Source organism: Leucoraja erinacea, chromosome 24 (genome assembly GCF_028641065.1).
Source record: "Leucoraja erinacea ecotype New England chromosome 24, Leri_hhj_1, whole genome shotgun sequence".
Taxonomy (NCBI): Eukaryota; Metazoa; Chordata; class Chondrichthyes; order Rajiformes; family Rajidae; genus Leucoraja; species Leucoraja erinaceus.
This window is the reverse complement of record NC_073400.1, coordinates 3,806,244-3,828,111: the sequence shown is the minus strand read 5'-3', so window position 1 is coordinate 3,828,111 and position 21,868 is coordinate 3,806,244. Positions and strand designations below refer to the sequence as shown.

The 21,868-nt window shown below is 45.3% G+C and overlaps 1 protein-coding gene across 8 annotated transcripts in view; it reads left to right on the top strand.

Moving 5' to 3' along the window:
- Positions 1 to 21,868, top strand: part of magi3a (membrane associated guanylate kinase, WW and PDZ domain containing 3a) — a 125,331-nt gene that overhangs the window by 100,340 nt on the left and 3,123 nt on the right. For 2 of the 8 annotated variants that reach the window (XM_055654403.1, XM_055654397.1), the window contains exons 12-22: positions 538 to 576; positions 981 to 1,012; positions 2,277 to 2,439; positions 6,926 to 7,017; positions 7,349 to 7,541; positions 10,415 to 10,624; positions 14,253 to 14,435; positions 16,700 to 16,808; positions 17,091 to 17,232; positions 18,480 to 18,623; positions 19,981 to 20,119. In XM_055654403.1, coding sequence (XP_055510378.1) covers positions 538 to 576; positions 981 to 1,012; positions 2,277 to 2,439; positions 6,926 to 7,017; positions 7,349 to 7,541; positions 10,415 to 10,624; positions 14,253 to 14,435; positions 16,700 to 16,808; positions 17,091 to 17,232; positions 18,480 to 18,623; positions 19,981 to 20,119 — 1,446 coding nt within the window. Of the gene's footprint in view, positions 1 to 537; positions 577 to 980; positions 1,013 to 2,276; positions 2,440 to 6,925; positions 7,018 to 7,348; positions 7,542 to 10,414; positions 10,625 to 14,249; positions 14,436 to 16,699; positions 16,809 to 17,090; positions 17,233 to 18,479; positions 18,624 to 19,980; positions 20,120 to 20,255; positions 20,575 to 21,868 lie in introns of those variants that run through there. The other 6 variants (XM_055654399.1, XM_055654396.1, XM_055654402.1 and 3 more) reach the window with 4 other exon arrangements.

Sequence of the window (21,868 nt, the reverse complement as noted above, 5' to 3'; positions counted from 1 at the left end):
ACGCTTCATCTTTAGATCTATTGGGAGGTTGGAAATAAATGCTGGCTTTTCAGCAATACAAAGATGTTACATTTTATTTTTTGAAAATAATAGTCTGTGAGGGGATCTGAAGAACATCAACTCTTGTATAGTCTAGTTGAAGTAAATACAGATTCTGAGGCTGCTTCTGCTGTAATTGTTTTCTCACCTTTCTCTCTCTCCCTACGTGCCCCCCTCCCCTGCCTGGCTTTGCCTTTCTACATTGTTCTTTCTAGGTGAGGTTGAAAGGCACGAACCTGGTGAAATAATGCTGGCAGTCTTGGGGAGGTGGAGTACTGAACTAAAGCACAGATCGTGTTGATGTGTCAATACATTACAGCTTTCCAGCTGCGAACTACTATATAAATCCCACTTAGGAAAACGCCCTGGTGCATTTGTTGATTTACGATATACTATGTATAGCACATTGTGATGCTGATTGATGATATGAACATGATCTTGCAGATTAACCATTGCGTTCCCTGTTTTCACTTCTGCTTCTGTCTCCTCCCACTCCAGCACTTTTTCTCTGGCCCACATCCTGTCCCTCCCACCAAGGTAAATGTATCCTGTTTTGGCTAGTACTCTTCCCACCTCCCCACCCTCTTGTTTTTTTTTCACTCCATTCCCCCAACCTTGGTTTCTCGTTCTCCTGCTGCATTGGCCCCATTGGCCAGCTTCGCTTTTTCTCTTGGTACTTCCTTCCTTCCTTTCCACAGCCGTGCGTTTTTCCACCCTTTCTCTGCCTTGCTTTGCTATCTATCTCTCTCTTAAGGTCATAAGTGATAGGAGTAGAATTAGGCCATTCAGCCCATCAAGTCTACTCTGACATTCAATCATGGCTGATCTATCTCCCCCACTTAACCCCATTCTCCTGTCTTCTCCCCATAACCTCTGACACCCATACTAATTATTACTATCTCTCCCCTTCCCATTTATTAATATGTTTTTCTTTTTTACAGGACCTCCGTCACCAACTAAAATTCCAAACACTGTAAGTTTTATCATTTAAAAATAAATTGGATAGTTATATGGACGGGAAGGGAATGGAGGGTTATGGTCTGAGTGCAGGTATATGGGACTAGGGGAGATTATGTGTTTGGCACGGACTAGAAGGGTCGAGATGGCCTGTTTCCGTGCTGTAATTGTTATATGGTTATATGGTTTCACAACTTTCTCGATGGTGGGAGCGGGACTTGGGGGGTCTTCACATTCCTTTTGTCTCCCCCAGAGCAGTGATCAGGAGCTGGAGATGAGCAGACCCTTACAAGCTAATTGCAGCTCATCTGCACCTTCTGTATCTCCTGCATTTATCCCTAAATCAATTAAAATTTCCGGCCACATTTCTGGAGGATGCAATCGACTGCTATAGGAGTAATGAATCCCAAATGAATCCCTGTGATTCTAATCCCAAATAAAATAAAAGTACACAAAAGCACAGCAGTTCAAGCGGGTCTGAAGAAGGGTCTCGACCTGAAACATTGCCCATTCCTTTTCTCAAGAGATGCTGCCTGACCCGCTGAGTTGGTCCAGCATTTTGTGTCTTATCTTCAGTTCAAATGGCACGTGTGGCAGGAGTGATCTCATTAGCACTTTGGCGTGATGACCTTTGACCAAATCGGAAAGATTTTAATCCCTTAACCATTTTAAAATGACAAGTGCGGGTCACGGTGGTGCAGCGGTAGAGTTGCTGCCTTACAGCGAATGCAGCGCCGGAGACCCGGGTTTGATCCCGATCACGGGTGCTGCCTGTAAGGAGTTTGTACGTTCTCCCCGTGACCTGCGTGGGTTTTCTCCGGGATCTTCGGTTTCCTCCCACATTACAAAGACGTGCAGGTTTGTAGGTTAATTGGCTTGGTAAATGTAAAAAATCTCCCTCGTGGGTGGAGGATAGTGTTAGTGTGCCGGGATCGCTGGTCGAAGGCCCTGTTTCTGTGCTGTATCTCTAAACTAAACTAAACTTTTATAAAGTGGTGGGAGGGATTTGGGTACATGGAAGAAATGGCAAGTTCTGTGACTAGGGCAGGGCTGATAAAAATCTAAAATGTGAAAAGAAATGTAATTTAAAATCAGTGTTCCGGGCATGGTTGATATCCAGGTGTAAATGATTACAGTAGTGAGGGATCTTGGAGGAGAGGCATTGTATTGTGGAGACCTGGCAATGCTGACTTGGAATGAGTGCCTTGTGTTACTTTCAATGTAACTGTTTTTGTTTGCAGCCTTCTACAAAGAATCTCACGTTGCTTTTCTTTTCCTAGACATTAGAGCATGAAGAAAACCAAGCAACGTCCCAGAATGCATCCCCGGGGGTTCCCATCCCCCAGCCCATGCCCTTCCCCCCCAATGCTGTGCGGTCCTCCTCCCCCAAGCGTGACCCAACTGAGGTGTACATACAATCCAAGATTATATTTGACAACAAACGTAAGTCATTTTGTTTTTTAACTTTTAATGACGTTTTAACGAGCAGCGGGGCTGGGATTCTCCCGTTGCGGCCCAAGGAGAAGCTGGCGCGGAGCGAGGGGGTCGAAACGAGGTGGGTCGGGACGGAACCTCGGGGTCCGTGGAGGGACCATCGTGAACAAAGAGGGAGGGCTGCCGAGAACTAAAGGGATGGAAGGGACGGATATGGGCCCCATATCTGTGGAAGGATGTGCTGGCTCTGGAGAGGGTCCAGAGGAGAATCATTGCCAGAATGATCCCAGGAATTAATGGACTACAACAAATAATGAGTGTTTGACACCATTGGGCCTCTACTTGCTGGAGTTTAGGGTTGAGATGGGAACCTCATTGCAACTTAGAATAATGAAAGTCATAGATAGAGTGGACGTGGAAAGGATGCTTCCACTGGTGGGAGAGTTGAAGACCAGAGGTCATGGCCTCAGAATTAAAGTGCGCTCTTTTGGAAAGGTGAGGAGGAACTTCTTTAATAATAATAATAATAAATTTTATTTATGGGCGCCTTTCAAGAGTCTCAAGGACACCTTACAAAAATTTAGCAGGTAGAGGAAAAACATATAAGGGGAATTAAATAAATAGTAGAGACATGACTAGTACACAAAGTAAAGACAGAATTCAATACAAAACACAGTATGAGGCAATTAATGCACAGATGAAAAGGGACGGCACGTGGGGCTAAGGATAGGCAGAGGTGAAGAGATGGGTCTTGAGGCGGGACTGGAAGATGGTGAGGGACACAGAATTGCGGATCAGTTGGGGGAGGGAGTTCCAGAGCCTGGGAGCTGCCCTGGAGAAGGCTCTGTCCCCAAAACTGCAGAGGTTGGACTTGTGGATGGAGAGGAGACCGGCTGATGTGGATCTGAGGAACCGAGAGGGTTGGTAGGGGGAGAGGAGGTCAGTGAGATATGGGAGGTCCAGATGGTGGAGGGCTTTGTAGGTGAGGATCAGGATTTTGTAGGTGATCCGGTGGGAGATGGGAAGCCAGTGAAGTTGTTTGAGGACTGGAGTGATGTGATGCCAGGATTTGGTGTGGGTGATGAGTCGGGCGGCTGCGTTCTGGACCAGTTGGAGTCGGTTGATGTAGGTGGAGCTGATGCCAAGGAGATGTGAGTTGCAATAGTCCAGTCGGGAGGAGATGAAGGCATGGATGAGTCTTTCAGCAGCGGGCGGTGTGAGAGAGGGTCTGAGTTTGGCGATGTTGCGGAGATGAAAGCAGGAGGTTTAGTCAGAGGACAGTTAATCTGTGGAACTCATTGTCACAGAGGGCTGTGGAGGCCAAGTCAGTGGATATTTTTAAATCAGAGATAGACAAATTCTTGATTAGAACGGAGGTGTCAAGGGTTATGGGGAGAAGGCAGGAAAAATGGGATTAGGAGGCAGAGATCAGCCATGATTGAATGGCGGAGTGGACGCGATGGGCCGAATGGCCTAATTCTACTCCTGTGACCTGTGAATACTTGTAACTTTTTCAGCGACTTTGTGGCAGCTTTTTTGTGTGCTTTGTATTCAAAAACAAAGGATGGCACTGCCAGTAGCTAGGTACGTTACAGCAAAGTACCATCATCGTCCATGGGTTAATTTAGGATTGGTTTAGCTACAATTCATTCACTATGTTGCAGCTGTGTCACTTGGTTCTGGGTCTGTGATTGTTGCCTGTAGTCAGGGAATGAGATGATCCAATTCATTCATAATATTTGGAGGAAGGATTGGGTGTATGATTAATGTGTACTAAAGTTAAATTCATGATCCAAATTTGATCCAACTAAACTGAGAAGATACGAGGTAATCAACCTGACCCTGGCTAGATTATAGAGCCAGGCTGACAAGATCCAAACTGAGAAATATAATCCTAATACACATGTGACCTGAGCTGAACTGAATCTGAAAAGAAGAGCTCAGATCGGGTGACCAGTCTCTAATGAAGTGGTGTTCTTGTGTATAGTATAGATCATCTTTAGTTTAGTTTAGAGATACAGCGCAGAAACAGGCCCCTCGGTCTTCCGAGTCCGTGCCGACCAGCGATCCCCGCACATTAACACTATCCCACACACACCAGAGACATTTTTACATTTATACCAAGCCAATTAACCTATAAACATGTACATCTTTGGAGTGTGGGAGGAAACTGAAGATCTTGGAGAAAACCCACACAGATCACGGGAGAACGTGCAAACTCCACACAGACAGCACCCGTAGTCAGGATTGAACCCGGGACTCTGGAACTGTGGTGCAGTAGCATTACCGCTGCGCCACCGTGCTACCCATCTTCATCTTGTGTGAAGAAGTGATCAAATCAAAAACCTGAACACAGCATTTGAAGGCTGAACATTTTGATTAGTTTAGTATACAGCATGGAAACAGGCCCTTCTGCCCACTGAGTCTACGCCGATCCACAATCACCCCTACACTAGTTCCACGCTCTTAAGGACAATTTACAGAAGCCAATTAATCTATAAACTTGCATGTCTTTCGGATGTGGGAGGAAACCGGAGTACTCGGAGGAAAATGTATATATTATAAACATCGATTTAGCGGCAGGATGTTGCTGAGATTGTTTAGTTTAGTTTGGAGATACAGCATAGAAACTGGCCCTTCGGCCCACACAGGCCACACTGACCATCCGTCACTCATTTACACTCATTTTATATTATCCCATTTTCTCAGCCATTCCCTACAAACTAGGGGCAATTTACAGAGGCCAATTAGCCTACAAGCCCACACGTCATTGGGGTGTGGGAGGAAACCGGAGCACCCGAAGGAAACCTACACGGTCACAGGGCGAACGTGCAAACTCCATACAGACAGCATCCGAGGTCAGGATCGAACTTGGGTCTCTGGCGTTGTGAGGCAGCATCTCTACCAGCTGTGCCACTGTGTTGCTTTAACTATGTAGGGAAAGCGATAGTCGTTAATCCACTTGCAGAAATACTTGATTATCATATCTAAAGCTTAGGTGCTCCAGTATTCCTATACATGCACTGTCCTAAAGTCTTCAAAATGTTGCTATTGTACCTGCTTCAATACTTCCCCTGGCAGTTCATTCCATATACCTACCACCTCACGTGTGAAACATTTGCTCCTCGGGTTCCTATCAAATCATTCCCCTCACCTTAAACCTATGCCGCCCAGTTTTTGATTTCCCCAATCCTGGGAAAAAGATTTCAAGAAGGAACTGCAGATGCTGGAAAATCGAAGGTACACAAAAATGCTGGAGAAACTCAGCGGGTGCAGCAGCATCTATGGAGAAGAAGGGTTTCGGCCCGGAACGTTGCCTATTTCCTTCGTTCCATAGATGCTGCTGCACCCGCTGAGTTTCTCCAGCACTTTTGTGTACCTGGGAAAAAGATTGTTGCTTGCACCCAATCTGTGCTCCTCATGATTTTATGCCCCTCTACAAAATCACCTCTCAGTCCCTACATGCCAAGAAATAAAGTTTCAACAGGCCCAACCTCTCCCTATAACTCAGTCCATCTTGTCCAGGCAGCATCTTTATATAACTTGTATAACATAGTTGTCTAATGAAGAGTCTCGACCCGAAATGTCACCTATTCCTTCTCTCCAGAGATGCTGCCTGTCCCACTGAGTTGCTCCTGCTTTTTGTGCCTTAGCTTCAGTTTAAACCAGCAACTGCAGTTCCTTCCTTCCATAGTTGTTAATTGATTGCACCAGATTTGTGATTTAATTTTAGAATGAGGTGTTTTCCCATTAACACCCCAGTTCTGTCTTCCTCAGTGCCTAAGATAATCAAGTTGATTTCTGTGCCATGCCAGGAAGAGTTGTAGTTCTAAACTATTGAATTGAATTGAATACATTTTATCTTCAGGATGGATATGGGTTGCTGCCAACTGGAGATTGCAATTTTAGCCTCTGCCAACACTAATGCATACACCAGCATCACAGTGCATTCCAAATCCAAGCTGTAGGCATAGAAATGACTCCCTTTCTATCTGGTATCTTAGCAAACGGATTCAAAGCAAAGAAGAGAGATTCTGACATGCTGCATTAAAGAAGTCAGGCTGGTGTGATTGCATACTCTAGGTGGTGCAGCAGTAGAGTTGCTGCTTTACAGCACCAGAGGCCCGAGTTTGATCCTGACTACCGGTGCTGTCTGTACATTTTCCCTGTGACCATGTGAGATTTCTCTGGGTGCTCTGGTTTCTTCCCACACTTCAAAGGCATGCAAGTTTGTAGGTTAATTGGATCGGTAAAATTTCAAATTTTCCATAGTGTGCAGGATGGTGTTTGTGTATGGGTTGCTCGTAGTTGGTGCAGACTCGGTAGGCCGAAGGGCCTGTTTCCACGCTGTATGTCTAAAGTCTAAACCCTGGAAGAGATGTTATAATGCTGAATGCATCAGTTCCGACAGATTCCATGACCTCTTTGCCAGTTTCTATAGCACCTGCAGCCCTTTGGCCATTTCCACTCCATACTGTGTTTCCTCTTTGTTTAGCTCCAAACACAAAAGACATTGATATCTTCCTGCGTAAACTGGAGAGTGGATTTGGATTCCGCGTGCTTGGTGGTGATGGAGCAGACACACCTGTAAGTGTTTCTCACAGTTTTATCCCTTCCTATCACAATCCGACTGGTTTCGTGACTCTTCCTCATAATCAGTTGACTGTAAGACTCTGTGAAAATGCCAATCTGTGATACTAATGCGAAGTAACAATGAAAGGCAAAGAGCCAGGTACTGAGTTGACGGAAACCTCGGTAATAGGTTTTCTCTATAGCTGAGTTAGAGAATTCATCAGAGCAATCTGTCCACACCAGAGCCAGCTCGATGGTGAACCTTTTCCAAAGTGGATGTAATATCAAATGCCATGTAAATCTGGGGCTTAACTCTTTTGCTCTTTCTACCCCATCTCCTGATCAGGTTCTAATTGGTGCCATAATCCCACTGGGGGCAGCTGAGCGAGACGGGCGTCTTCGTGTGGCCGATGAGCTGCTGTGTGTTGACGGAGTCTTAGTTAAAGGGAGATCTCATCGCTTTGTGTTAGAACTGATGCAAAATGCAACACGAAATAACCAGGTGCTGCTGACAGTCAGGAGAAACCTCCTGTCTACTGGTGAGTGACTGGACGGGGCAAGTGTGACGTTACAAAAGCAAACCGCTCCTTGCCAGAGGGAGTGCAGGTTTTTTCAAATGCCCACCCTGTTCTAAATTAATCATCTTAATCATCTCCAGCAGCATATTTAAAAACTATTTAAGAAATAACTACAGATGCTGGAAAAATCGAAGGTGGACATAAATGCTGGAGAACCTCAGTGGGTGAGGCAGCGTTGATGGAGCGAAGGAATAGGTGACGTTTCAAGTCCGAGACATAGCCTATTCCTTCGCTCCATAGATGCTGCCTCACCCGCTTAGTTTCTATTTAAAAACTATAACCATCTGGGGAGCATTTCCGCTGTTGACAATGTATAACATTCCCAGTGGCACAAAGATTTGAGTCCTAACTACCCTCTAACTCATGAAAACATTCCAAGGCTTAACTTGTTTGGATGGGTTAGGTCCTACAGCACTTGAAATTCAATATTAATATGATTGATATGGGATTATTATTGTCATGCATAACAATAAGTTGCCATCACTTACCTCAATCGATGAACTGTGCAGCATTTATAAAAGGCACTGCAGCAACTTTTCATGATTTTGTCAGCATTTTGGAAGCTTCTAAGTACAGAGTGGACAGATGCACAAGTGTGCCACCATCTTCACACCATCCCCACTTGGGCAATTCTTTCATTATTGTGGAGTTAAAATTCTGCAATTCTCTCCCTTGTGAAATTGTGGGTGCACTTTCATTGGTCACTATTTCAAGGCAAGCTGGGGAAGGCCAATGTTTGGCATTAGTTTAGATTTGTTATGTGCTCCGCAATGTAGTGTGAAACTCTGCTTTAGTAGAACGTAGAACAGTGCAGCACAAGAACAGGCCCTTCGGCCCACAATGTCCGTGCCGAACATGATGCCAAGAACATCACATCCATCTGCACATAACTCGTATCCCTTCATTCCCTGCATATCCATTTGCCTATCCAAAATTCTTCAATGCCTCCAGCACAGCTGCCTCAACCACCATCCAGGCACTCACCACCCTCTGTACATAAACAATAACTTGCCCAGCACATCTCCTTTAAACTTTGCTCATCTCAACTTAAAGCTATGCCCTCATGTATTTGATTTTCCTATTCGGAGGGGGTAAAAGATTCTGACTGCTATGCCTCTCATAATCTGTGCCTCTCATAATGGAGAAAACAATCCAGGTTTGTCCCTGTAGCTGGTACTCCACTAATCTGGTAAACCACTTCTGCACCCTTTCCAAAGTCTCCACATCCTTCCTGTAATGAAGCAAGCAGCACTGCACAAAATATTCCAAAAGCGACCTAACCAAAGTCCTATAAAGCTGCACATTGACTTCCTGACTCTTATAACCAATGCACCGAACTCCGAAAGAAAGCAAGCATACCATTTGCCTCCTTTACCACTCTATCTACTTGTGTTGCCACTTTTATGAAGTTATGGATGAGGACCTCAAGGTCCCTCTAACCTTTTCACACAAAAGGTGGTGGGTGTATGGAACGAAGTGCAGGTAAATGAGGGAGGTACTATCGCAATGTTTAAGAAACTTTTAGACAGGTACATGAATAGGATAGGTTTAAAGGAATATGCGCCGAACGCAGGCAGGTGGGACTCCTGTAGCTGGGACATGTTGGTTGGCGCGGGCAAGTTGGGCCGAAGGGCCTGTTGCCACGCTGTATGACTGTGACATCAATGCTGTCATACATCCATTGCTCAACCATCACTTTCATCACCACCTCAAAAAAACTAGTAAAACAAATTAGTAAGACACAACCAGCCATGTATAAAACTATGCTGACTGTCCTTAATTAACCTAATCTTGAACAAATGGGTGTAAATCCTATCCCGAAGAATCATCTCCAATAGTTTCTCGACTTCCCTCCTTAAATGAAGGAACAAGATTAGCTACTCCCCAGATCTCCGGGGCCTCGCCTGGCTAGAGAAGACTCAAAGATTTTCATCATGGCTCCCGCAATGTCTTCTCTTGCCTCTCTCAATAACACATATTGCATCATGCCATCCAGGCAAATAATACCATGCATGAGTACATCATGTAATGCAAAAGGGAAATAAACGGTGCAGAATATAGTGTTACAGCTGTAGAGAAAATACAGATTGGGGAACAGAAGCGGATTAATTGGACAATTCAAGCCTATCATGTGCCAAATTGCCCATGTTCTGGTTCTGTGAACGCAGACATGGAATGACCCTGTCTTTAGAGATACAGCATGAAAACAGGCCCTTCGGCCCACTGAGTCTGCACCGACCAGCGATAACCCCATACAGTGTAGCACTATCCTACACACTAGGGACAATTTTCCATCTGTTGCCAAAGCCAATTAACCTGTGCCTCTTGGAGTGTGGGAGGATAACGGAACACGCGGAGAAAACTCCATGGGGTTACAGGGAGAATGTAAAAACTCCGTACAGACAGCATCTGATTTATGATCAAACCCAGGTTTAGTGTATTTTTAGTTTAGAGATACAGCCCGGAAACAGGCCCTTTGGCCCACTGAGTCCGGACTGATCAGCGATCCCCGCATACTAACGCTATCCTACACACACTAGGACACATTTATTATTATACCAAGCTAATTAACCTATAAATTTGAATGTCTTTGAAGTGTGGGAGGAAACCGGAGATCCCGGAGAAAACCCACGCAGGTCACGGGGGGAACGTACAAACCACATAGGCAGCAGCTGTAGTCCGGATCGAGGCTGGGACTCTGGTGCTGTAAGACAACAACTGTACTGCTGCGCCACTTTGCACTGTCCTGAGAATTAAAACAATAAAACATGTACTGTTTAGCTTCACACCCTTCACGTGACTGATGTACCCTCTAAATTACTTTCTCTAAACAGAAGACCAACATGATGATAGTCGAGATGCAGGTTCGGACCCAGCAGAGAATGGCTCTCCAAGGATGAATCACACAGACCATGTCCACGCACTCCCTCAGGGCCCCAACTCAGCCGAGTCCGCACAGTCATACGATATTGTCCTGCAACGTAAAGAGACGGAGGGGTTCGGCTTTGTCATTATCACTTCAAAGAACAGATCCCCAGCTGTTGGTGAGTATAAACGTTGTGGACTTCAGAAAGTGTGGTTGTGGGGAAGGACTCGTGCATCAGAACGCATGGTATCTAAGAGGAGCTCAATGGTACAGAATTGGCTTCATGGTGGGAACCAAGGTTCGGTGGTGAAGCACTTTATTTGGACTGGTGGCCTGTGACTAGCCCATTGTTGCATGTCTTCTATATCAATGATTGGGATGAGAATGCTCACGGCATGATTGATAAGTTTGCAGATGACTCTCGAATAGGTGGAGTTGTGGATAATGACAATGTTATTACAGCGGGGCCATGATCAGCTGCCGAAGTGGTCTGAGGAGTGACAAATTTAATTCACAGAAGTGTGGCGCTGCATTTTGGGAAGTTGAACTACAGCAGGACCGTCACAGTGTTGTAAAGCACAGGTATTTAGGAATACCAGCACATTGCTCCCTGAAAGTGACATCGCAGGTCGATAGGTTGGTGGCAAAGCTTTCATCAGTCAGGGATTTGAGTATTGGAGTTGGGATGTGATGCTGCAGTTGTACATGACATTGGTGAGGCAGCACTCAATGTAATGTGTTCAGTTTTGCTGCAGGAAAGATGCCATTAAGCTGTAAAAGATGCAGAGATTGATCAGGTGATTGCCGGGACTCGAGGTCTGACTATAGGGAGAGGTTGGGAAGGCTTGTACTTTAATCCTTAGATCGCAAGAGGCTGAAGGGTGATCTTGGAGGTGTATAAAATCATGTGTGGGATAGGTAGAGTCGTTTTCCCCAGGGAAGGGAATTCAAAAACTAGAGAGCATTTGTTTAAGGTGAGGGGGGAACGATTTAATAGGAACCTGAAGGAGTAACATTTTCAGAAGATAGTGGGTATATGGATAAACCTGACTGGGGAAGTCTTTGAGGCAGGTCCAATAATAGCATATAAAAGAAGTTTGATTTGGATAGATTCATTAACAAGGATAGGAAAGGTTTAGAGGGATATGGGCCATGCATGGACAAATGAGACCAGCTTAGGTCGGCACGGATGAGCTGGCCCCAAGGGCCTATTGCTGTGCTTTATGACTCTCTGACTCTACCACACCGTCACGATGAATCAGCAGATCAAATCAGTATGAATGTCGTCACTTCCATGGATTCCAGACTCTTGCTAGGGTAAGGGTTCCATGGGCACCATGTCAACCTACTGCCTAGATGATCAGGTATCTCTAATCATCACACCACAGATCTACATCTGGCATCAGTGCCAAAGATTGAGTAGAGACTTTAGTTGGCACATAGAGCATGGAAGCAGGCACTTCAGCCCACTTGCCCATGCTGACCACGATGCCCCTTAATCTACACTAGTCCCACATGCCTACATTAGACCCATATCCCTCTGAACCTTTCCTATCCATGTACAGAGACAACGAATGCATTTCGTTGTCTCTGTACTGTACACTGACAATGACAATTAAAATTGAATCTGAATCTGTACCTGTCCAAATGCCTTTAAATGTTGTTATAGTCTCTGCCTCAACTACCTTCTCTGTACGCTCACTCAATATACCCACCACCCACTGTGTGAAAATGTTAGCCCTCGGGTTCCTATTCAATCTTCCCCCTCTCGTCTTAACCATTGTCCTTTTGTTCTTGATTCCCCTACCCTGGGTTAAAAAAACTCAATGCATTCATCCTATTTATTCCCCTCATGATTTTATGGACCTTTATAAGATCACCCCTTGGCCTCCTGCGCTCCAAGGAATAACGTCTATGCCTGCCCAAACTCCCCTTGTAGCTCAGGCTCTCAAGTCCTTTGCAACTTCCTTGTAAATCTTCTCTGCAGTCTTTCAAGCTTAACACCATCTTTCCTGTTGCAAGGTAACCAAACCTGAACACAGTATGCGGCCTCGCCAATATCTTGTATAACTGCAACGTAACATCCCAATTTCTATACTCAATACCCTGAGTGGTGAAGGTGAATGTACCAAAAGCTGCCTTGACCACACTACCTACCTGTGACACTGCTTTCATGGAACAATATGCCAGCACTCCGAGATCTGGTCTGCAACAGCCCACATGGCACTGCCATTTACTGTGAAGGTCCTGCTTTGGTTAGACTTCCCAAAATGCAACACCTTGCACTTATCTGCATTAAACTGCATTAACCATTCCTCAGCCCACTTGTCCAATTATTTAAGATCCTGCTATGTATTGATGACTATCTTCACGATCGATGATCCCATCCACATTAGTATCATCTGCAAACTGACTAATCCTGCCGTCTACATTCTCATCCAAATTGTTGATATAGACCACAAACAGCAATGGGCCCAGCACCGATTCCTGAGGTACACCACCACTCAAAGGTCTCCAGTCCTAAAAAACAACCTTCGGGTCTCAACCTGAAACGTCGCCCATTTCTTCTATCCAGAGATGCTGCTTGTCCTGCTGAGTTAGTCCAGCATTTTGTGTCTAGTTACCACCATCACTCTCTGCTTCCTTCAAATGCCTTGCTGGAGTCCATGTGGACAAGGCCGACAGCTTTGCCCTCATCGACCTTTTTGGTTACTTCAAACATCTTTGTAAGACACAGTCTCCCACATACAAAACCATGCTGACTATCCCTAGTCAGCTCTGACTATCCCTCAGAATCCTCTCCAGTAGCTTGCCTACCACAGATGTAAGGCTCTGAGCTGTTGTTCCAGCAGGATGGAGCTGGCTGGGCTGTGGTGTTTTTTAGACATAAGTGGCTGAGGGAAAATTTAGTTGAGTTCTACAAAATAATTTGTGTGGGAATTACTATTTTCCTTACCAGGGTGCAATAGATTAAGGTATTTTTATGGTCTTGCTAAAGGAGTAGCAACAAATAATGTATTCTGCCCTCATTCTCTCTTCTCTAACTTGGCCATCTACCTCTCTTATGGGATTTGTGTGGGAGGCAATACATTGAAGAGGTAAAGTAACTTTAAGATGAGCTGGGAAGATTGAGTTAGAATATTACTGAGGTTATTTGTCCTTTCTGAATGTCCATTCAGACCATTCAATAAGGTCAAAGTTGATTTCTAGTTTAACTCTGTCAATCTAGTTTGATTTATTATCCATGATAAACCTATTAACCTCAGTTTTGAAAACTTAATTTAATACATCCACGTAAGCTCTTCACATTTTCAACTACCACAGCACAGCAGTGCTGCTGCCTTTCCCTTTGGTTCTTTCTTTGGTTTCCTTCTGCACTCCAAAGACATACAGGTTTGTGGTTTAAATGTGAAATGGCCCCCTGGTGCGTGTAGGGTAGAGTTAATGTGCGAGGATCGCTGGTTGGCAAAGACTCAGTGGGCCAAAGGACCGGTTTCTGCGCTGTATCTCCAAACAAAACTAAACTAAACTACATGGGGCATCTTGATGCTCTTCCTGAATAGCTGGCTTCTAATTATAAGGCTATGGTCCTTCTTCTAGAGATTATCTCACCAGAGGAGATGAGCTTTCCCTTTGATCCCAGTTATTTCTGTAATGATAAACAAACACAATTGAATCATCTCTGTTTTAAAAATCGAATCTACTTCATACCCTAATCTTAATTATTTTCTTTAATTATTAAAGCTTAAATCCCTCCTGAACTTAATCGGATTTCCCCTGTCTTACCGATGCTTTCTCCACAGCAGTGCCACACAAAATTGGTCGCATTATCGAAGGAAGCCCAGCCGACCACTGTGGGAAGTTGAAGGTGACAGACCGGATCTCAGCAGTGAATGGCCAGTCCATTGTGCTGATGCCCCACCATGACATCGTCCAGCTCATCAAAGATGCAGGCCAGACGGTCACACTCACTGTCACTCCCGAAGAAGGTAGGTGGTCGCAGCGATAACTGGCTCCCAACCTCCTGGGCCAGCCCATTCATTGAGTCAAGACACTTGGCCTGTGCTTCATGCTTCATGCACCTCCAGCAACTTTGAGGGACAAGTCTAACCTGCAAATCTGAGGTCTGGATTAATTGCTGATGCCAACACAACCCAGGGTGATGAATATAGGACAAAGAGGCAGTCTTGCCAAGGATAGCTCCTCTCTCAAACCTTTAGCCATTCTGTAATTTAATGGGGCACATTCAACACGAGGGGGTCGGAGACTTTGGGGTGGGGGGGGGGGCATGGTACCCTCTAGCTTGGGTGGTGACTGGTCTTATTGCAACTTTTGCCTATTCAAGATCATGTTGATAGAATGATAGAAAATATGACACTTCTGCAGTTTCTGTCACCTTACTGCCCAGAGGGTGGCGAAAGAGAGTAGACGAGGCTTACCCCTCCATTAATGTGCCTGCCAGCTGTGTTCCTTTTGATAGTTTGATTGTAGCATTCTGACCCATTGTTTTAATTTTCCATACAATCTACATGTTTGAGATTTTCATGCGAGCTTCTATTTGTGCTCAAGGAAATTTTGTGTTGGGAAATGATTATGTTTCAAATATGCAGGTTATCATATCTAAATACTAAAGAACATGTCCCAGAGCCCATTATTGTCCATTTGTGTACGGTTGAAATGCAAGCAGTATTACAATGTGAGATGGACATAAAATGCTGGAGTAACTCAGCGGGACAGGCAGCATCTCTGGAGAAAAGGAATAGACAATAGACAATAGGTGCAGGAGTAGGCCATTTGGCCCTTCGAGCCAGCACCGCCATTCAATGTGATCATGGCTGATCATCCCCAATCAGTACCCCGTTCCGGCCTTCTCCCCATATCCCCTGACTCCACTATTTTTAAGAGCCCTATCTAGCTCTCTTGAAAGCATCCGGAGAACCCGTCTCCACCGCCCTCTTGAGGCAGAGAATTCCACAGACTAATTACTCTCTGTGAGAAAAAGTGTTTCCTCGTCTCCGTTCTAAATAGGTGACATTTCGGGTTGAGATCCTTCTTCAGACTGAGAGCCAGGGGAGAGATAAATGAGATATGGAAGGGGACAAAGAACATGTTAGGTGTGAGGTATCAGTTTAACCTATCGTTGAAAGCCTGTGTCTGCATTACATGTTGCACAACACTGTTCAGATCTTCAGAGAAATACATTGTCACCTGGGGGAGGTAAGTGTAAAGGTCCATAACCTAAAACCTTGGCTTCAAAGCATATGCGGGGTCATCAAGTAACCTTCCTCTGGCAAACATAACATTGCCAATCGGTGTCCGCTTGCGGGTAGATTTGTGCTGCAGACTTGTGCCCACCAGGAATTCTGTAAAACTTTATCAGATTTAAATTGTTATTTCTGTGGCAGGAGAGACTGAGTGAATGCTTTCTTGGTCAGAGCTAGATATGAACCAGATCCCAGTCCGCCCATCTTCATTCCATTGGGAATTCAGGATCTCTCAGCACCAGGAAAAACTCTTTATAAAGTGTGGCACTAATCTATGCAGTGCAAGCTGTGGAGAATTGATGCAGTTCTATTGAGAAGCCTTGCCTTTTGTCTCATACCTGCACTCTTTGGAGTAATGGGCAAGAAATGCTTCCTGTGAGGATTGTTCATGTTGGCCTCCCACATGCAGTGGCTGGTGATGCCTAAACCTATGGAGCATTGACTTGCCACTAGATTCTTGCTAAACAGCAACAAACATTGAGCAGCATCTCTGGATAGAAGGGATGAGTGATGTTTCAGGGTCGAGACCCTTCTATCCAGAGATGCTGCCTGTCCTGCTTAGTTTAGTTTAGTTGTCTGTGCTGTACACTGCACAATGACAATAAAGTTGAATCTGAATCTGAGATACAGCGGGGAAACAGGCCCTTTGGTCCACCAAGTCCGCACCGACCAGTGATCCTCGCACATTAACATGATCCTACACACACTCGGGACAGTTTACATTTCTACCAAACCAATTTACCTACATACCTGTACGTCTTTGGAGTGGGAGGAAACCGAAGATTTTGGAGAAAACCCGCGCAGTCACGGGGAAAATGTACAAACTCCATACAGACAGCACCCGTAGTCGGGATTGAACCCGGGTCTCGGGTGCTACCAGCATTTTGTGTCTTGTCTTTGGTGTAAACCAGCAGCTTCCTGCTCCTTCCTGCACAAACAACGAGCACCCCTCACTCTGTTAACGCACTTTCATTTTGTTTTCCTCCAAGATGTGACTGGCCCTCCATCAGGGGGCAGCTCGGCCAAACAGAGTCCAGCCTTGCAGCACAAACCCATGGGACAAACTCCAGCGCTGCACATGACAGCACAGGACAACAGGTGAGAGGCCTGGTCACTCAGTGACTGGAGAGAGTGTATACTTGTGGACCTGCTCTGAGTTTGTAGACTCTTGCAGTGGAGTGGGTCTGCTCGGCCTTAGGTGCCAATGTTCTCCGGTAGCTTTGATTTTGCAAATGTGAATTCTTCAATGCGCCTGGTGGGGAGGTTGCATGAAGAGGTGATCATTGGGTGTGAGATGCCATGGAAGTTACATGACTGGGTTTGTGAGGGGAGAGAATGAACTTGTACCGAGACTCAGATTTTGTTCATTCTGTCCAACAGCAAGACGGATGTAGATGAAAGGAGCAGTGGGAAGTCTCGAGACTTTGTCAACCCGCCTTCTAACTTCAGGCAGCCAGCATCTGACCAGTACCTCCAGCCAGCTGCTGACAGAGAGACATGGACTGCAGGCAGCAGACCCCAGGTAAGGCCCAAGGTCTCATTTCTCCAAGCATCCCATTCACCGGCTGACTAGACAAAGCTGTCTCCATACTTTTCTGATATAACACAAAAAATGCAGCAATTTCCATCTTCACCTGTGTCTGTACCTGTATCATCTTTAAAAAATCTAGTTTTCTCAGGTGAAGGTAAATTGAAATAGAGATGTATAAGGAGGTTAGGCTGAACCTTAAATCACTGGTTAGGCCCGAATTAGAGTATAACTTCATTCTGGCCATATTCTAGGATGTCTTTGGAAATGGGCTCTGAGAAGATTCCCTAAAATAGTACCCAGCATAAGGAACTCACGGCTGTGTATGGTGCTCTGAGAAGCTGGTGATGTTCCCTTTGGAGCCGAGTTGGTGTGCAGAGATATGCTGAACCACTTCAATTAAATACAAAGAAGCAATCTACCTTCACCTTATGGTCAGGAAACAAAGAATTAGATTTAAGATAATTAGTAAAACAAAACAATTTTTATGCAGTATTGTAAAATGGAAGGTAGTCACAAAAAGCTGGAGTAACTCAGCGGGACAGGCAGCATCTCTGGAGAGAAGGAATGGGTGGCGTTTCGAGTCGCTGCCTGTCCCGCTGAGTTACTCCAGCATTTTGTGTCTACCGTCGATTTAAACCAGCATCTGCAGTTCTTTTCTGCACATGTTGTAAAGTGGAATGTGCCTTCCAAAGTTGCTGTGATCATTTTAAAAAGGGAATTGTATAAACATTGGGTAAAGACCATAGAGAAATTCAAGGCAGTAGGATTCATTGGATGAATGTGCCAGGGAGCTGGCTCATGGGTCACATGATCCCCCTTTAAATGTAGTGAAGTTAACTGCACCAGTTTCTGATCAGACTAAGAAGGGTCATGTAGTACTGTAACATTTACTAGACAATTCATCCCAAAGTAGATTCAAAGCCACAAAGTGTGCACAGTGTTATTTTATTAAATTCAACTGCTTCACTATTGGGAAGGAAAGTTTCTGCCTTTATGTAATGTAGTTCCACAGCAGTGTGTGTGGCCTGTCCTCAGCCCTTGTAAGTCAGTTCAGTCCCATCAAGTAGCGGAAATATGATGGTCTTCGTGCTAATAGCCTTGCTAGCATCACCCACAATGAATGAATCAAAGCATGATTGTTTAACCTTGATCACAATCTGCCGTGCTACTTGTGTTTGAAATGTCCCAGGTTGTCTTACTCCTCACTGTCTTCCTCTTTGTCTTCCTTTTACAAATAGAACACTGATTGCTTCCCGGTTGAATTGGAGAGAGGACCGCGAGGGTTTGGGTTCAGTGTCCGTGGTGGCAAGGAATACAACATGGGGCTCTTCATCCTCCGCCTGGCTGAAGGTGGTGCGGCATTGCTTGATGGTAGAATCCAAGTACGTGTTTAAAGTGGTTCTGTGCCCGTTGTAGAAGGATGGCGCGCCATTCTTGTGTTTATGGTAACTCTGGTGTTTACGGCGACCTGCATTTGGCCTGGGATCCTTATCTCTGGGGGGGGGGGCTTGGAACTGAATGTGTCTGCTAGGGAGGGGAGATGGTGTCACTACAAGCTTTTGTTGCGTGCTAACCAGCCAATGAAAAGACAATACATGATTACAATCTTCATAAATCCTAATCATACTTTATTAGCCAAGTTTGTTTTGCAACATACGAGCAATTTGATTTCCCATACAGTCATATCAATAAATAGCAAGACACACAAAATACATTTTAACATACACATCCACCACAGTGACTCCTCCACATTCCTCACTGTGACGGAAGGCGGAAAAAAATTTCAATCTCTCCCCTTCTTTGTTCTCCCGTGGTCGGGGGCTTCGAGCTTTCCGTTGCCGATCAAACTCCCGCACCGGGGGGGAAGTCAACTCCCCCGCGCCGGTAGATCGGACCCCGGGTCGGGGCTGGCCGAACCTCCTGCGACTTTGGAGCTTCCCGACATCAGTCTCCGCCCGAGACTGCGAGCTCCACGGTGGTGAAATCCGCAGGTCGCGGTTGGAGCGCCGATCCCAGGCAGGGGATCGCATGTTTGGATGGTAAGTCCACGGCCCCGCGGGTGGGGCCCAAAGTCAGTCCCGAACAAGGCCTCCAGCTCCACGATGTTAGGCTGCAGAGCGACCGGAGATACGATCCAGAAAACAATCGCATCTCCAGCAAAGGAAGAGATTGAAAAAAAGTTTCCCCCGACCCTCTTCTTTCCCCCCCCCCCCCACACATAAAACAAAAACCAGAGAATATTAACACATACTTTTAAAACATACTAAAAATAACATAAAAGAAGAAATGGCAGACAGACCGTTGGCGAGGTTGCCATCGCTGACGGTGCCACCCGCTGTTATGTGAGAGAATACACAGTATTGGAATTTAAGCCAACTGTGAGAAATGATGACTGCTGCCATATTAAATACCACAGAAGCAAATTTGCTGTGTTGCAAAGCATTTTTGTACACATTACTGTCGGGAGCGGGACATTGGATTATGCAGCTATAATGGGTAAAACGATTAGCCTCTAAGATGAGCTTGCTATATTTTGATTAGTATGGGCGTAGTGGTGTAGTAATATTACTGGGTTATTGATTCAAATTTCCATCCAACAACTCGCTTTCACCTCTCACTGCTCATGCTGTGTTCTTACTTTTTGTATAGACGTCTCCAAGTTGCGTGTTGCCTTCCCCAAGGATGCCACCACGTCAGTCAGAATGTGATTTTCTCTTTTTTCTTCCTCCACTCTTGCAGGTTGGTGATCAGATTGTTGAGATCAATGGAGAATCTACGCAAGGGATCACACACAAAAGAGCCATCGAGCTGATTCAGTCCGGAGGCAGGAAAGCGCATCTTGTCCTGAAGCCAGGCATAGGTCAGGTGCCTGACTTTGGTGGGTTTCCTTTTCAGCCTTAATTTTACAGAACTAATTGCTGTAATATAATAAATGATTGGGGTGGGGGTGATCAAGCAGTGATTTTTTTTTTTTTTTTTTTTTTTTTTGCTTCTTCCACCACCACCCAATCCAGCGAATGATATAGAGCTGAATGGTGCTTCCATCATGAGGCGATAATGCTAGAAGATTCCTTTGAAGACCCTCCCCCCCCCGCCCCCTTCCTTCCGTCTTGCCCCTTGGTCTGTGTGTATCTGTCTCTTCGACCTGCTCTGGACCACTGGCTTTGCAGAAATGTGATCTTCTGTGGAACTTTAATTTTATTCTCATAGTTGCATTTAGTCCTAGGCTTCTCCCTCCCCTTCTCTAGGAATGGCACCTTGCAGTCTCTCGACATGTACGACTCATGAGCAGCGCTGAGGCTTCACATCTCCTCTCATCTCTCCTGGGACCTGGTAAATCAGCACGTCTTTTAATTGGTTTTATTCACACTCTCAAAGCTTTTATCAGTTTGATTCAGTGTGTCTTTCTCTCTCGCTTTTTGCCCTCGCCTTTGCTGTCTTCCTGTGTACCCCTTCATCAAGCCCTTGGTCTCATCGTCATGGCAACCTCACTCTGTCCATTTGCCTATGCGCTCACCCTCCTGCAGTCTGTTTAAATCTGCTGAATTTAAGGGAGTTCTGTGTTTACACTAAAACTTTGCTTTTAGGGAGCAAATTTTTTATACAGTACTTTTCCTGAGCTCAGGATGTCCCGATGCACTTCACGGGCAATGAAGTGTCGTCATTGCTGTCGGAGATGAGACGGGTAACGTAAGCACATTACAGTTTCAAAGCAATCGTGATAATGGTCCTAATCATTTTTTTTAATACTGGTAAAATATTGGGAAGGACACCAGAAGTATGGCCCCTTGCTTTTGTTCAGTATCATGCCATGAGATTCCTGCACCTTCCTGAGAATGGTTATATTGAATGATCGATTTGTGAAAGATTGCATCTCAAACAGCTGGTGTGAGTAATTGGCCAGGATTGTGCTCGGATTTCTGGTAGGCCACCTAAACCCACAACGTTTGACCCAAAGATTAACGACCCAATACATGTCTTGTTCCAGCAAAGGAACATCTCTTGGGAAAAGGGGAAGTACAACGGGATCTGGGGGTCCTTGTACATCAGTCTATGAAAGTAAGCATGCAGGTACAGCAGGCAGTGAAGAAAGCAAATGGCATGTTTGCCTTTATAACAGGAGGAGTCGAATATAGGAGCAAAGAGGTCCTTCTGCAGTTGTACAGGGCCCTTGTGAGACCACACCTGGAGTATTGTGTGCAGTTTTGGTCCCCTAATTTGAGGAAGGACATTCTTGCTATTGAGGGAGTGCAGCGTAGGTTTACAGGGTTAATTCCCGGGATGGCGGGACTGTCATATGCTGAGAGAATGGAGCAGCTGGGCTTGTCCAACGTGTCAGTCAGTGAAACGCAATATAGAACTCACTGCCACAAGAGCAAATGGTCTAAATATGAAATAAAACAAAGAACATGCAGGGAGTATTTGGACAGCTTCTGTGGAAGAGAAAGATTGAATATTTTGGGTAGCTGTTAAGTTCAAACAGCAGAACCACATTTCAGAGAAGCAAGAAAGAATGTCAGGATGAGACTGAAACCAGCTCCCTTCATGCACTATTTGAACCAAAAGCCTGTTTTCTGTTCTGTAATGTTGCACCCAGAGACATGACATTCACTGGCACCTCCTCTTT